This window comes from Magallana gigas, chromosome 10, assembly GCF_963853765.1.
Source record: "Magallana gigas chromosome 10, xbMagGiga1.1, whole genome shotgun sequence".
Taxonomy (NCBI): domain Eukaryota; kingdom Metazoa; phylum Mollusca; class Bivalvia; order Ostreida; family Ostreidae; genus Magallana; species Magallana gigas.
In genome coordinates this window covers 33,358,061-33,374,271 of record NC_088862.1, presented here as the reverse complement: position 1 = coordinate 33,374,271, position 16,211 = coordinate 33,358,061, and the positions used below count along the sequence as shown (strand labels likewise).

Below are 16,211 nucleotides of genomic sequence, written 5' to 3'. Positions count from 1 at the left end.
CGTATAATAACAATTTGAAATTCGTATTATATTTCACCGTAAATTTCATATTTTTTATTCCTAAAAAGGTAAAAAAAAACCAAAAAACAAACAACCAAAATGACAAAACAAAACGCCCGGACAGACTCATTGCGCTGTGTTGCGCATAAGGAATGCAAAAGAAGAAAAGGAGACTCATGCTGTAGATATTTTATTTGTTCATTTAGAAAACAAAAATATGTTCTCACTAGCAAGTCATCGTTTGCAGTTCTAAAGAAAAAGAATACTAGCTAATCAGAGGTAAACAACAGTCTGAGCTTGGCATTTCAATGTAAAGAAACGGATTGATCACTCACTTTGCCTAGATCAACGGAGCACGCTGACCATCAATTTGTTTGCATTCGCCAAAATTATAGATGAATCAACACTGCTGTTTGTATACTGTTTAAATGTAAATATTTCGAGCCATAGATAGTGATAGTAAAGTCTTTCAAATCAAACCTTCGAATCAAAGACTGTTACAACATATAAATCAATGGATGTCCTTCAAACTTGACATTGAAGTAACGATTAACTATATAAAGGTACATTTGACTTTCACAAACCAGACATGTTGCTTTGTGTATTTCAAGGTTCTAGAGTAAAATTAAACATTCTTCCAATTAATCTTAGATATATTTTCCCAGTTGGTGTCTGACTTATAATCGTTGCCTGTACTTATAAAAAAAAATGAATTTTTAAAATGCCTTTGGAGAACCTTGTAATTAAATTTTGTAAACTTGTCAAAAATGAGAAGATCGGCGTTAATTTTCAAAAACTAACCAGAGAAACCAGTAAGTACAAAGAAAGTCAAAATATTAATACTGAAGTACATTTTCAATACATTATGAACTCTCGCATAGCAATGAGATTTTCTTCTGTTGGTCACTTTATTTCTTCATTTGTGCAAAGCTTATTTCTTCAAAAAAGTTATGTTGTGTCAGGGAAGAAATAATGAAGAAATAAAATGGTTTAACATTATTCTGTTTCATGTATATACATGATTCATTTTAGCGGCGTGAAAAAATATGTTAAAGGGGAAATCCCAAGGTTGCATCTTTTACTAGAACTTGTTATGTATATACACGTATGTCTGAATTCCACCGATTACCTTATTGTCATGTTATCTCTAATGTACATGTACCAAATTGAAGAAGAAGAAGAAGAAGAAGAAGAAGAAGAAGAAGAGGAAGAGAAAAAGATGACAATGATGCCATGATGATTTAAATTTATAAAAAGTGTTTCGCTTTTGGGGAGATAGTGCAGTTTAAGCGGAGAATTTTAAAACCTATGGTGAACTCCAGAACACAATAAAATTGGATGTCCTGTTCCTGTTGTTCATTAAAAAACTATTACTTCCTACTTGACGAACTATATTGAAAGCTAATTATAAGATTAATAAATATGAGCCATTCTTATATAATACAAAAATACAAAAATGACCTTCAATATGCGTTTCAGTATACACACAATATTGCCAAATAACTTTTAAACATATACAAAAGAAAGTCAATACATAAGCTAAATTGTATTATCGATATTTGAAAAGGGCTTAATATTCAACGCTTTTGGGTCGATATTTTCATTTTTGTTTCATATACTTGTAGACAATATTTTAAAACAACGTTGTATTCGTGCGTAATGTTTTGGATTTAGCTGTCTTACGGTCTCTTACTGTCAAACGCGGAACGGGACCGCCATGCGACTATTTTGTGTGTTCTACATATTGTTGTACTTTAATGTTGGATTTGTTGGGTCTGCGGATAGTGATATTCTAGGCAGTAAGTTTTTATTGAAAAACTTGTAGTTGATAGGTGCAAGCATATATCTCTTCGTGTTATGATGACGGTTTAAGGATTTGAGTACTGTGGTTTCATTGGTATTCAACCAGTATTAGTTGAATACCAATTTTCGTGGATTTCGTTGATCCACGAAATTAAATATTAATCGAAGTGCAAGTTCTATTAACATTTTGCATTGATAGGATCATTTGCCACGAATTTAGGTATCCTTGAAACTGTAATTTTCACTCTAACCACGAAAATTGATGTCCTTGAATATTCACAAAACTACTTAAGTATTGAATCCTTATTTTTTGAAAGATATAGTCTCATAACTGCAACGGTGTGAGCATACAAATTGAATAACGCGCGTTAGCGCGTTATGAAAATTTGTTTGCACACACCGTTGCAGTTATGAGACTATATCTTTCAAAAAATAAGGATTTAATGCTTATATTTACATTTTTTTACCTTCTTGCCTTGGACGCAAATGCGAATTATACCTCAAATTACTGTATTATCCTATGGGTAAGTTCAAATTAATGGAAGAGCCAAAGTAACAGCCACAAGCGTGATCTTTGATTTTCGCTTGTGACGTTGTATTTATCAGCGTTCAGCGTTTGTGACGTCACAATTAAAACTCGTGTTTTTACCTTTTAGTACCCTGTCTGTGTTATGGTGCTATATCTGCAGTAGCTTTACATGCAAAAATATTTGGAATGTAAATATAGTATTATATCAGGGATATTCTGGGCAATACGTTTTGAAATTATAGTTTGTAGAGAGCACCCAATCTAAATATTGGCGTCAATTAAAATTGTTGTTTGACCATCGATATCTTCAAATTGTTAATTCTAAAATCAAAATATTTAATAGCAATGTAGCGAAATGTTGTTAACGTGCTTCTCATTTCATTTCAAACAGCTTTTAAGCTTAACTTTGCAATATTTCTCTTCTGCTTGTATTTTTTTTCGGACGGATGTGTGTCGTAGTTATTTAAACCAGTAACCTATAAAACAGCACTGCAATGCCTTTCTGATAAAATTATTTTAACAAATAAAATAAACAACATTGAAATGAGTTTTAGACAGAAAGTACATTACATACTCGTGAATAGAGAGGAATATAAAAGAAAAGTATTTAAGTACATATTACATACCTGTGTCACTGAATTTAAAAATTTTAAATACATGATAGGCAGCACGATAGGGGAAAAAATAAAGTTGTATTTAATTTGAAAAATACATATATTATTCGATATGAATATATAAACTTAGTATAGATAAAAAATATTTATATTTGTCATATATTTGAATTAAAAGAATTTCAAATGGTTTATCTTGAGAAACTATTTATGGTGGAATAACACATCATCACAAAATGGCTGACCGCTGATCGAAACGACATTTCGTTTTATTAAAAGGATTTTATCGACTGCAATATGTAACTTACTCCATAGTATAATGGATAAAGTGTCTGTCTTGTGATGCGTACATCGCGAGTTCGAATCCCACAGGAAGCGGAGCGGATCAGAAACCATTGACTTGGGAAGATGTTCATGTGACAGATATATATATATATATATATATATATATATATATATATATATATATATATATATATAAGATAAGATATTAAGTTTCTGTTCTACGAAAAAATTATAAAAACGTAAATTGTCTATCAGTTAATACAATTACATATTTATATTGGAATTGATATTTTTTGGCCAACCTGTCCTCCAAATTCATGAATATTTAAAGTATTTTGGTTATTCTGCTATGCTTCCAATATTACGATATATCTTTTTATTATGAATTATAAAGGCTTTATCTATACTTATAAATTAAGACATTTTGTGAATAACTACAAAATGCCTGCACCATAGTACTTGCTGACACCTTTGCTATTTCAACAAATGTGTTACGATGTCCTTAAGGTATATGTATAATTTAATTTTAACTGTTAGGCAATTATTGTAAAATTAATCAAAAATCTACTTTCATTTTTCGATAAACATGCCCGAAATAGCATGAATAAACTAAGAAATGATAATACAAATACGGGTAAGTTTTCATTGGACTTTTGCTATATATTCTGTACCTATATATTAATGATTTCTCATGAGAGAAAGTATAAAATAACAAATATACATTTCAACTAAGTACTTACTTTTGTCTTCGTAATAACAAAAAATTTTTGATTACATGCAAAAAAGTTACATTATATTTGTAAGGAAAGTGAAGATGTTTTATCGTAAAAATGAATAATGCCCTACGGACCCAGTTTTACAAAGAAAATTCGTGTACGTTGGTGAAAAGGTGTTGAATTATTCCATTTTATGGATTAAAACTTTAGTTGAAAGGTATTTGCAGTATAAAAAAGGTTTGTTGTGATGAATTTGACTGTTGTTGCTTAAGTTCATTAACTTTCTCCAAAATCGTTCCGGAGCGATTCTGCAATTTTCTGCTACATTACGGGTATAAGGGATATAAGGGTATAAGGGAGACATTCTAACTGTGGTGAGGGCCTTTCCTGAGACACAGTGAGATTATTCAAACTAAAGAAAGTGTAGTGAAATTAACAGCATTATTGTAGGCTTATAGCTTTGTTATGTAAATGTCAATAATAAGGTGTGTCGATGTACCTATTTCGTTTATGCCCGATATGCAATGTCAACGCGTGCACGCACGGGTCAAAGTCTAGTATAAATTAATAGGAAAGCTTTATATATTTTAACCATGAAATGGATATTAAGTCACATATACTTTTGATAAGTCGAAACTAGCCAAGACTCGTAAGAGATACATAAATATAATTAATACGCATATGAGCCTGTAAAACTAATTAAAATCCTGTTTAACTCTGGGGGTTTCTTTCATGTGTTGCAAAAAAGAGGGTAAATTAGTAATTTCATATTTTCTTATTCTTTTCACATGTCATATTCTTACGATACAAAAGTTTGAAATAACGCACAAAATCGGAAGAGTAATCAATGATTACTGTAATTTTTGCTGTTAATAGCGAAAATATAATCATCGTGAAGATGATCAATTTCACAGTTGATTTTTTTTCTGTTTCAGTTTCGAGTTCATCGTGTCGGTTTGAGCTCCACACTAGTTTGTTGCCATGGGATGAGGCGTACCAGGCCTGTAAACACCGTGGTCTCACTCTGGCGAGCTTCGGGGACAAAACAGATCTCGTCTCCGTGAAGAGCTTCATCGAACACGCCAATGGCGTATATACATCAGAGTTTAGCTGGCTGCCAAGCAGGTAGTCATTATTTTCAGCGCTTTTCTCCTTCAGTATACGAAATTAAATGGATTTCAAATTTGCAAACTAAACCATGCATGTAAAAAGATATTATAAAAATATTGACTGGAGTTGAGGGCAACATTGATTATATTAGCCCCCGAGTGACGAAATATTGCCCGACGCGAAGCGGAGGGCAATATTTTCGTCCCAAGGGGGCTAATATAATCAATGTTGCCCGAAAACACAGTCAACATTTGTTTTGTTATATGAAGAAACAAACCAAAATTTAAGAAAGTAAACGAAAACAGATCGCCGTAATTATCTCAGCTCAACAAATAATTCACGAATTCAATTTTGTGCAAAGTTTATTTCCAAAATACCCTCAGCATCAAACGGTCAATGGTGATATTCCGCCGACCGTAAGAATTAACATACCGATGTTCTACCTGATTTTACTTCACAGTAATTCGCAAATCCTTATATCCGTTATGATATCATATACCTAGTAGTGTATCAGCCCTGATACACGTGTTTTCGACTAGGTGAGACAGCAGCTGAAAGCTAGGTCTGTATCGCCCTCGGGGCTGATATTTCTCTGTCTCAGCTTGTCGCCAAGGGGGTGTATTGCCCTCAAATTTAAAATCGCTAATTCCCAAATATCTTTGCTTTAAATTAAGACTAGTTTGTAAAATAACGATAGAATAACAAATAGATAATACAAAGCATCACCTTACACGTCTGAATATTTTTATTTATTGCTGAAAATTGGAAAATGATAATTTAAAAATAGCGCCAAAGAGTGATATGTATCTAAGCAAGGGGAGGTAACCTACACAACGGTTGTGTATTCAGAACAATAGCACGCTATATTTAATATATCAACATTTACATTATGGAGGATATATAGAGAAGGATGGAACGAGACTTAATCCTAGAAAACCAGAGATTAGACTGTAAAAATTAAGTAATGGACGCGCTTATGAACGTTCTCAAACAACTTGCTGGGCCCTATAGGTCTAACAGTATGGATTTTTATGAATGGAATCTGACAGAAAACTTACGAAATCCCAGTGAAGGAATTTGAATCATTACGACGTTGTGAAGGATGGAAGTTTCTCTCTCTATAATAGATAGTGCTTCATTTCAGACGATAGACTCTCTTCTACTATACTGGCGTGCGACCAATTCTCGCCGAGTACCATTTCTCGCCAGTACATTGTGACGTCATTTTTTGTATATAATTTTATGTGTTGATAAAATGACGTCACAATGACTGGCGAGAAATGGTACTCGGCGAGAATTGGTCGCACGCCAGTATATTTCAAATGTCATATAGTTTGTCAACAAAGTCCGACAACTCATACAGTTCTTAACACATATAGAAAAGAATAAAACGAACGAGTTTCGTAAATCCGAAAAAAATCTATAGCTTCTTCATGATAAATTATATTCCTTATTTGGAATTGGAATTTGAATAAAAGTCTTTGATTTTAGATATATGATATAAACAACATCACACTGTTGATTTGATCTCGTCCCTGGTATCAGCCCTCAGATGGCATCGGCCCGCGCCCTTCGGGCTTGGGCCGATACCAACCGCTCGGGCTGATACCAAGGCCGAGATCAAAACAACAGAGTGATATTCTATATGTAGCAAACCGTCGCATTGCACGTCCGTTGTTTACTTGCCTTGACTGACTGTCTATTATGACGTCACCTTGTTTTGGAGTCGCAAAGAGTTATTTACGTCATCGTTTACGAATCAACAAATCAGAGGCGATTATTTGAAATAGAGGGAATGTTCTCTATATAGATATTATTCCTAGCCGGTCAAAATAAAAAAAATATTAACCGGTCAATATTTTTCGGACGAGCTTATATTATAGTTATTGACTACTTGTCTATATAGAGTTATATAGTGAGAATATACTACTGAATTTAAGAAATGAACTCAATGTCTACCCAAGTTATAATCGTATAACCTGGGTTGGGGCAATTTACGCTTTATAATCCGCGAAGCGGATTATAAAAAAGCGTAAATTGCTCCAACCCAGGTTATACGAGTATAACTTGGGTAGATATTGAGTTCATTCCTTATAATTTAATTTTCTGGAATTTGCTGTACAAATTGAGTCCGTTTTACTTTTAAAAATGATATAAATCTGTTCAAAATTCAAACGTAACGTCAAGTGAATTAGTACGTTGGTGCATTGTGACGTGTCTTGTGACGTTCAAACCAGGTTATACAAATTTAACTAAATTTTTCTATCCAATCAAATGCCGCGTTACAACCAGAATTAAATTATATAACAATTGACGTTAGTCTTACTATCATATTATATGACGTAGGCAACATTCTTTATACGAAATAAAATATTTGTTCAGCCAATCAGAATGCGCGTTACAACCAGAATTAAATAATATTGTAAAAAATAGTGGATAGGTTTACAAAAAATGTTACATTTTTATTTTGAAGAAAATATTGGGTGGGTCTACACATGGAGTCCAGCGTCGGCGGATCATCCGAGTTTCACTGGGGAGATTGTGTGCTCAGAGCAGACATTACCAACGGATTCGACAGTCTGTTGGGGTACCCCGTGGCCACCGCCTGTGGGTACGTCAGTCTCGACTCTCTCAGTCTAACGGCGTGCTCCTCTGCAGTGTCCCTGGGGTTTATTTGTGAAAACCCGAGCGGTAAAGTTCGAGACTTTATTATAACCTGATAACGAGAGAGAGAGAGAGAGAGAGAGAGAGAGAGAGAGAGAGAGAGAGAGAGAGAGAGAGAGAGAGAGAGAGAGAGAGAGAACTATATGATCAATTTTTGCTGGAATTTGAATTTATTGCACTTATTTAGCTCTTTATATACTTTAGATATAGTCTTGTGATATATTTTGTCGTTTGTTCATGATATCGTGATTCATAAAATAATAAATAAGTGCCATTTGATTATTCTTCCAATTAATTTTCTAAACGCTTTTGTTTAATTGAAGCTTCGGGAAAATAATCAAACGCCAGATTAAAGTTTAAATACCCAATATTCAGTGCAAACAAATGCTACATGTACTTCAACAGTGCATGACAGCTCGGCAGAAAAATCAATCGCAGACTTGGAGATTCAAAAGAAAATTATTCTTATCAAAAAGGTCCGCTGTATTCTTTTATTTATATATACGTTTTCCAATATATTGCCAGTGATGACAAACTTTCTAGTATTTCAATCTAAGAAATTTTTGAGTGCTTATAAAAGATTTTATTTTTGGTTTTATGTAGCATGAAAGATTAATAGATAATATGTCCTTTCACAGCATTTTCTAAACTTCAGAAACAATTCTTACTAGCTGTTACTTGAGCAATTTATTTATTTATTTTTTTTTATTGACATTGATATACATTCTCCAATAATTCCCCAGTCAGTAAGAAAAAATGGAGGATACCCTTCTTAGAACATTTTGTGTGGCTAGAAGTGATAGTTCTCAATTTTTTTTAAAGATAAAAATGTCCGCCCTTTTCATTTCTTTTTAATCAATAATTAAATCAGCTATCAACTTAACAAGTTCAAGATTGTTTATCCGAAGAAAATTCAATATAGTTTCCTGGCCACAACAATTGAGCTCTTATAGAACTGTAACCTTTAATTTTATCATTCTTCTGTTGTGTTTACATACACTACGCAAAAAGGTGTTAAAATTCAGGCTACATTTACCATGTGCCAAAGCAATTTATTTGTGCAACGACTTATTGTCCCTTATTGTACATTTAGCGGATAAACTGAATAAGTATGTGATAGATTTACTTAATTATTCATTTTTCTCGATATACGTGAAAAATATGTAACATTGATTGGTAAAAAAAAAGGGAGGGTATAACGAAAAAGCATTTTTCAGCCTTATGCTACAATTTCTTGCATTTTATAACTACGGTGACAAAAAACCCACCGATTCTGATGATGAAGTTATAAATGCGCAATGCGGTATTTGTTATCATTTCAAATCCAAAACACATGCATAAAAGGCTATTAAAATGTGTTTCATTGCTTTCATTCAGGCGAAGACTCCTGTTTCACAACGATGTCCACCACTGTCTATGCAATGGGTTACGATTCCAAAACTGCGCTGACGTCATCTGATTGTGCTTCGCACTGCCTTACGTCATCAAGTTGCGGAGCAGTCTACGTTACAGCGGGGAGTTCCTGCTCCATGTTGCAGTATAATACAGGCTTAAATAGCAGACTGTCGGCACCTCATCTAGCGTACACTCACCTTTACCACAGAAGTAGGTCATTCCACTGGTCAGATTGAAGAGAAAATGGACGTTGGTTACAAGTTTGACATGCATATATTGCAGATTTATTCTTTAGTGCCAAAAAAACCGAATGTTCCCTGTATTTCTATTTGGGTAATTAATTTGATGTAATGAATTTGGGTAATGCCCTTGAATTTCATTCTAATTTGCTATTATTTTGAGCGGTTACCTTTGAACATCATTTAACAACAATTTTTGTCTTAAAATGTAACATTGATCCTGGAGTCTAGTCTACTCGTGGAGGACTAACCTTGGCCACAAAATGCCATACAGAGTCACAGTATTAGCGTTTCACAAACTCATACTTTTCGTATTTATTATTAATACCTGGAATTTATAATCATCTGCATTGAAACTGGACATGTTGAGCCCATAGCCCAAATGGCCTAAACATCATGAACGGTGTATATATGGGGACGTCCAGTATGTAAATTCACATATATAGCTAAGTGATTAAATTGCTGCAAGATTTGTCCATACAAGCTGTTCTTAATGTGAACTATTTTAAATATAATGTTATACAGCTAATTAAGCGTCGTTTGAGAAATTTATATTACTCTAAGGGTTAAGGCACATGACTTGCAATCTAATTAAAATTAGACCTTTCATTTCGCTCTCTGTTATGTATGGTTACCGTTCGTGAAAGGAGCGATAACCATACATAACTGAGAGCGGGATGAAAGGTCTAATTTTGATTAGATTGCATGACTTGTAGACATTTTCTATAACTTTAATTTATCCAGCACCAATTCCCGATGTATTGTCATCTATCAATTGAGAGTTTCCTGCCAGTTTAAAATTAATAATAATGCAAGGTACATTTGGGTACTACCATATATATGCGCACAGGATAACCAAAACGTATTTTGTTTTCCTCTCAAAAAACCGTACTTATCAAGGGTACAATTTCTCTGCTTGGTTGGTGGTTCAGAGCACAGATGTCTCACGTTCAATATATGATTATTCTCTGTTCTATAATAATAATTATTATTAAAGTACATTATAAAAAGAGAGAATAATACATGGCAAAATATGTATCACATCCGAATATATCAACCCGAGACTCCAATATCAACCCGAGGGCCAAAGGCCAGAAGATTTACTTCTCAGTGAAATTGTCTACAAATATTTAACCAGGCAAACTATTTAAAAAAAAAGAAAGAAAAGAAACTCAGCCGATCGGTGCAAATAAGGATCACATGTTCAAAGTCGGTTAGACCAATAAAGAGTCTAATTGACTTTGTAGCACTCTTTAATCGCCTTACTTAATTTTCTATGCTACTTTTGACCATAAGGTTTCATTATATTCTAAGTGTGTAAACAAAACGGTTCTCCAAATATTATCAAAATCAGAATTTATTCGAATTTAGCCTTCTGAATATAAAACACATTACATTAAAATGATAAATTTACATTTTTGATTAATGACGTTTTAGGATTTCTAAATAACGACCCGTACAGTTTACCGTTCAAAGCCGGATTGACCGAGGACGAGTTGTGCAGTGAACCGATTGGTTCACCGATCACAACCAGGGCGATTGGTGACGTCACAACTGTAAGTATTCATTGAGTAAAATTGAAACATCGTTTTTTAATTAAATTTTACCTTTAAGTCATAGTCAATACATGAAAGTAATGGATACGAGAAAGGAAAGGATAAGGACAATTGAACATTTGATTATATATGCCATGGTAGATTTTTTTTAAAGTTTACAGAAAAAAAATAAACGTTAGGAAGTAAGATAAAGGGAGGAGGGGTTAGAAAACTAAAAAAAAATAATTATCACCGAATAACTCGGGAGATTTTAATTATCCAAATATAACGTAAACTGCATCGCTCAGCAATTGTCGTTTCTTATGAATGCAGCAAATTTATTTCTTATCTGGTACATTGGGCTATGCAAGAAACGAAAAATGATTTATATAACGTTATATATTGATAATGGAGATCAATGTATCAACTGGATTCAACTGTATGTGCATGTAAACAAACATGTGATTTATACATATTATTTCAAAGTGCGTTAAGTGTCTCGATAAGAAAAATGTTAATGTACCTTCAAAACGCACCTTGGTCCCAAATTTAACGCACTTTGAAAAAAAAATTTCAAAGCGCGTTGATTTGGTCCCAAATTGATCGCACTTTGAAAATTTTTTTAAAGTGCGTAATTTTTTCAATGTGCGTTGCCACAATGCATGTTCTGCCTTTCGGGTTTTACTTTTCACACCTTTAAGATTTTCAACGCTCATGCATGGTAATATTTCGTGTTGTCTGCATGGTTAAATGCCAAGTCAAGTAGATTAGCTTCAGAACCTTAATCATAATTACTATGCAAAAGATGAGACAAATGTTCATACATGTATATATGCCGTCCGTTTTTAAAAATCGTGAAACGGCAAAATTTAATAAATAATATAATAAAAATTAAAAACAGACGTTACAGTAGGGCATGTTAAATATATGGACTTTCACAAAGATAACATTAGTCATGCAGGTCAACAAAACAATATCTAAACATATAGTAAACGGCTTAAGAATGATAATAAGCTATTGTTGTTACTGAATACCAAGTATTGTCTTCTTAATTTGGTAGACAATAGAGATTAACCCAACAACAACAAAAGAAGCCACAACAAAGCAGATACTTGAAGAAACAACAACTGATGACGTCACCACACCACCAACAACAGAAGACACAACAACTGAAGACGTCACAACACCAACAACAGTAGATACAACAACTAATGACGTCACAACACCAACAACAGAAGACACAACAACTGAAGATGTCACAACACAGACAACAGGAGACACAACGTCCGAAAACGTCACAACACCAACAACAGAAGAAACAACAACTGAAGACATTACAATAAAGACAACACAAGACTCAACAACTCAAGACGTTACAACACAGACAACTGGTAAAATCTCAAAAACTGCAGACGTCACGACCCAGACAATACAAGACACAACAACTGAACACATCACAACCCAGACAACAGAATACACAACAACTGAACATGTAACAACTAAACCAGTTAGTGAATTATCAACCTCTAAACAAATACCGGTGTCAAACGTATCATCATGTGGTTGCACGTGTGTGAAGAAAAATATTACCATCAATGAAAAAATAGAGGATATGGTCTCAGATTTAAAAGTAGACATTTCAGTTCTTTCTGCGACTGTACGGAAAAAGGTGTGTGCTGAGGATCCACGGCCAAGTGCCAGGAACGTGGGAATTCTGGGAATCGTGTTAGTTACTGTTATGGTTGGATTAATAATAGCAATGGATGTTATGCGGTTCTTCCAAAACGATGACAGACCTAAAGTAATGATAAAACCTGATAAAAAGATCGTACCAGCTACATAGCTTTACGTAGCCATAATGATACATAAACTTAGCAAGGCAAGAAGAACATTTTAAATTCATTCAGTACGTTACATTAAGACTACCTAGCCTTTCTAGATATCTAGACTAGAAACAAGGCTAGCTGCTACGATATTGAACGCAGCCGCGGTGTTCCCAAAGTTCGATCAGGATGGTTCCAGCTAGGGTGTCACTAAATCGCAAGACGGAAAACGAAAATATAAGTTATCTACCTGATATATGTGTAAAAATAAGTCACAGTTGATATTAATTCATGTATTTAATATTTTAAAATTGTTTATTATATATTACAACTTAAACGCAAGGAATTCATAAATCCGCGTATAGTCGCGAAAAGCACATTACACAGATTTAAAATTAAAGCTTTTTATTTTCAGCAAACTAAATGAAACCCTGAGAAAAATAAGACATTCGTTAATTCGCGATTTCCAATTCTCACGATTAATTAAATGGAAAAATGTAGAATAGCGGAAATAAGAATTAGCTTAAAATAAGAAATCTAAATGAACATGATGGTATCATCTTGAAATTATCATATTATATTAATTATTATTATATTATTTATGAAAAATGATGATTCGGTTTCCTCAGACTTTACATGGTTAATTAGATGATCACAGTGACTAAAACCTGGCTGTTATTACTGCTCTTCACACATGCATCCTATATAAACATGAAAGGCATTTTTTTTGTAATGGCTTATTATGAAGTAATTATATTATATAGGCACATTTATACATACTAGTACTGTGTTGTTCTAAAACAATCACGGATCTGAGCTATTTAGATTTTATAATTTGTCGATGTCAAATCGTAGCTCAAATCGTGCGTGATCACCTTCCATGTTGATTGTAAAGAATCGCCATCATTATTATGCCCCATCAATCGCAACGGAGCACATTTGTCGTGAGGAAAACTTGTTTTCAAATTAACTAAAATTATATTTTTGAATATATTGATTTAATAACATGTAAGGAAGGCTATCAAATTCTTCTTTTAATCCGATGGCATGTCTCAATTTACTTTTCGGAGTAAGTGTTATGTAACATTACATATATTATTTACCTTCTGTCAGGGTTTCTAAAATCTATGTCTTTTATGTTTTGTCATCTATTGCTCTTGTAAGTAATTGATATGTTAGGTAAAAAGTTAATGAACAAGGATTTTATTAGAGAGAAATGTGTTGTACCCTTTTCAAGTGATTAATTCCGTTTTTCGTTCCGTGGACCAACGTATCACAGCAACACACGTGGGTACATGTTCCACGTGAACCGACAGAATCATATATACGCAGTATATCTGTGGTATGAGAAATCAAAAATCAAACAAGTCATATACAAAAACCATTGATTTTCTGAGATTTTTTGTCATTGTTTGCAGCCGTTGTTTGTCCATGTTCTTCAGTGTATTATATTTAGTATAATACGGAATTTGATTCCTTTTTTAGCATAAGGAAAGGTAAAATCTTATCTTTTGTACATGTTTGCAAGAAACTGAATTAAAGCACTGATTAATGCTGATATACGTCGAAGGATAATCCTATAAAAATACTCACTACTTTTGTTTTATACATTTTCACGACAGTCATTATTCCTCTAATCTTTTTAATGTATGCATACTTAATCCGATTAAAATTCAACCAACATCTCGGCTTTTTTTTTATTCAATATATAATTTCAAATTTGAACATTGAAATTTACATATTTCCACATCACAACTCATTTAATACATCGATTTTATTTACGTCGACCGACGTTCATTGTCATTGTTCCTACAGCGTTCACACTATTGTCATGTAAATGAAAAATTATCAGAAACAGCTACTAAAATATAAATATGCTTATTCAGATTTTGCGCGTCGTTGCTTTTGCACAGCAGATATTGCTGACTCTGCTGTTTTCCACAACAAAAGAGAGAAACCCTTGACTAGCGAAGAAGCTGCTTTAATAACATCCTTTCCCTCTTCCGATATGATCTTAGATGCTGTTTTAATATCATTTCCGTCTTTGAAATTGATCCTAGTATGTGTTTCCGGTATACGAGCAATAATCCCCTCTTTCAGTATTGACTTTTTGTGTTCCACTATTATACTAGCATTATTTCCAACTTTCAATATTGGTTTTATGTGTATCACTAGTATACTTTTAATACTTATGTTATATTTTTTACTATTATATAAGCATTCCTTCAATACTTATGTTTTTCACTATTATACTAGTAGCATTTCTCTCTATCAAATGAATGCTATATGTAGGTTCCACTACATTCTGGCACCATTTCCCTGTGATTAAGTTTGTCCAGAGTCCAATAAGCACCACCAGATGATGCTTGATGGTGAATATACAGTACCAATAAGACCCAACCTAACAGAAAGTAAACTCCAACTAAACCCTGGGTTTACTCAGGGTTTACTAGAGTGGACCCAGAGTAAACCCAAAGTAAACCCAGAGTGGACACAGAGAGTAACCCGGTCACAAGTATACCCCTGAAAGCAGACGCTAACTGTGTATTAGGAATATACAAGAGGCAGGAATTACATGCAGTGGGATGGCAAGATAGAAAACAGGTCTGCTTCACACTTCAATGCATAAATTTGACCTCAATAGCAATTTCCATGTTAACCCAAAGTAAACCCCGAGTAAACCCAAGGTAAACCCCTAATGGACCCATATTTTCAAAAAGTAAACCCAAGTACACCCCAAAAGTAAACCCGGGGTTTAGTTGGGGTTTACTCTGGTGTTAGGTTGGGGCTGATCGGTAGTGTACATATAATATAAATAATATAATTAGACAACCCTATAAAGTAGGACACATCGGGTAGTGCATGCTGTGCTGAACCTCTGTTCTTTGTATACCAATTTTCAATTTGGTTTTTGATTGATCTTAAAAATCAAATGCTCATTTTTAAAAAGTGCAATTTCATCGATATCAGTATATAAGTCAGAATGAAACCACAGTCAGTAGATACATGTACCTGTAATTTGAATAATGAGATAAACTTCAATAAGCTTATCTTGAAATAATGTTAGTTCCTAATAAAGCATAAGGAACCAATATCTGCACACAATTTTGAAATACATCTCCCAAATTTTTCCAACAGATGTACACTATGTAAAACTTTGATAAAAACTTGGCGTTCGTGATTTTATATTCTTCTGAATTGATACAGGACAGTTGACTCAAGGAATTAAGTATTCGAATAAAGTAAGGAATCAACGGTACCATCCATTTGTTAACAAGAGTATGATTATGGCTTATTGGGCAACTTGAAGGTAAAATGATGCACACAAACAAAATTGTTTCTGAATTCTTGAATATATGTCGCAAACCACTGTTCTTTCCGATGGGAAAAAAATTGATGTGATTCAAACATTGTTTATCAACAATGGAATATATCTGGAGAGTTAACTACTCCGTTTCGTGTCTTAATAACAAGGCATGATTATCCCACTTATAAATAAAG

At 33.5% G+C, this 16,211-nt stretch overlaps 1 protein-coding gene across 1 annotated transcript; it reads left to right on the top strand.

Annotated features, from left to right (window-relative positions):
* The first annotated feature begins 1,668 nt into the window (after window positions 1–1,668).
* On the top strand, window positions 1,669–14,371 carry LOC117684032 (uncharacterized). The gene is made up of 6 exons (XM_066074288.1): window positions 1,669–1,799; window positions 4,880–5,069; window positions 7,528–7,745; window positions 9,096–9,323; window positions 10,790–10,908; window positions 11,948–14,371. Exons 1-6 carry the CDS (start codon window positions 1,718–1,720, stop codon window positions 12,728–12,730), a joined length of 1,620 nt encoding a protein of 539 aa, XP_065930360.1. The 5' UTR covers window positions 1,669–1,717; the 3' UTR covers window positions 12,731–14,371.
* Window positions 14,372–16,211: the final 1,840 nt, after the last annotated feature.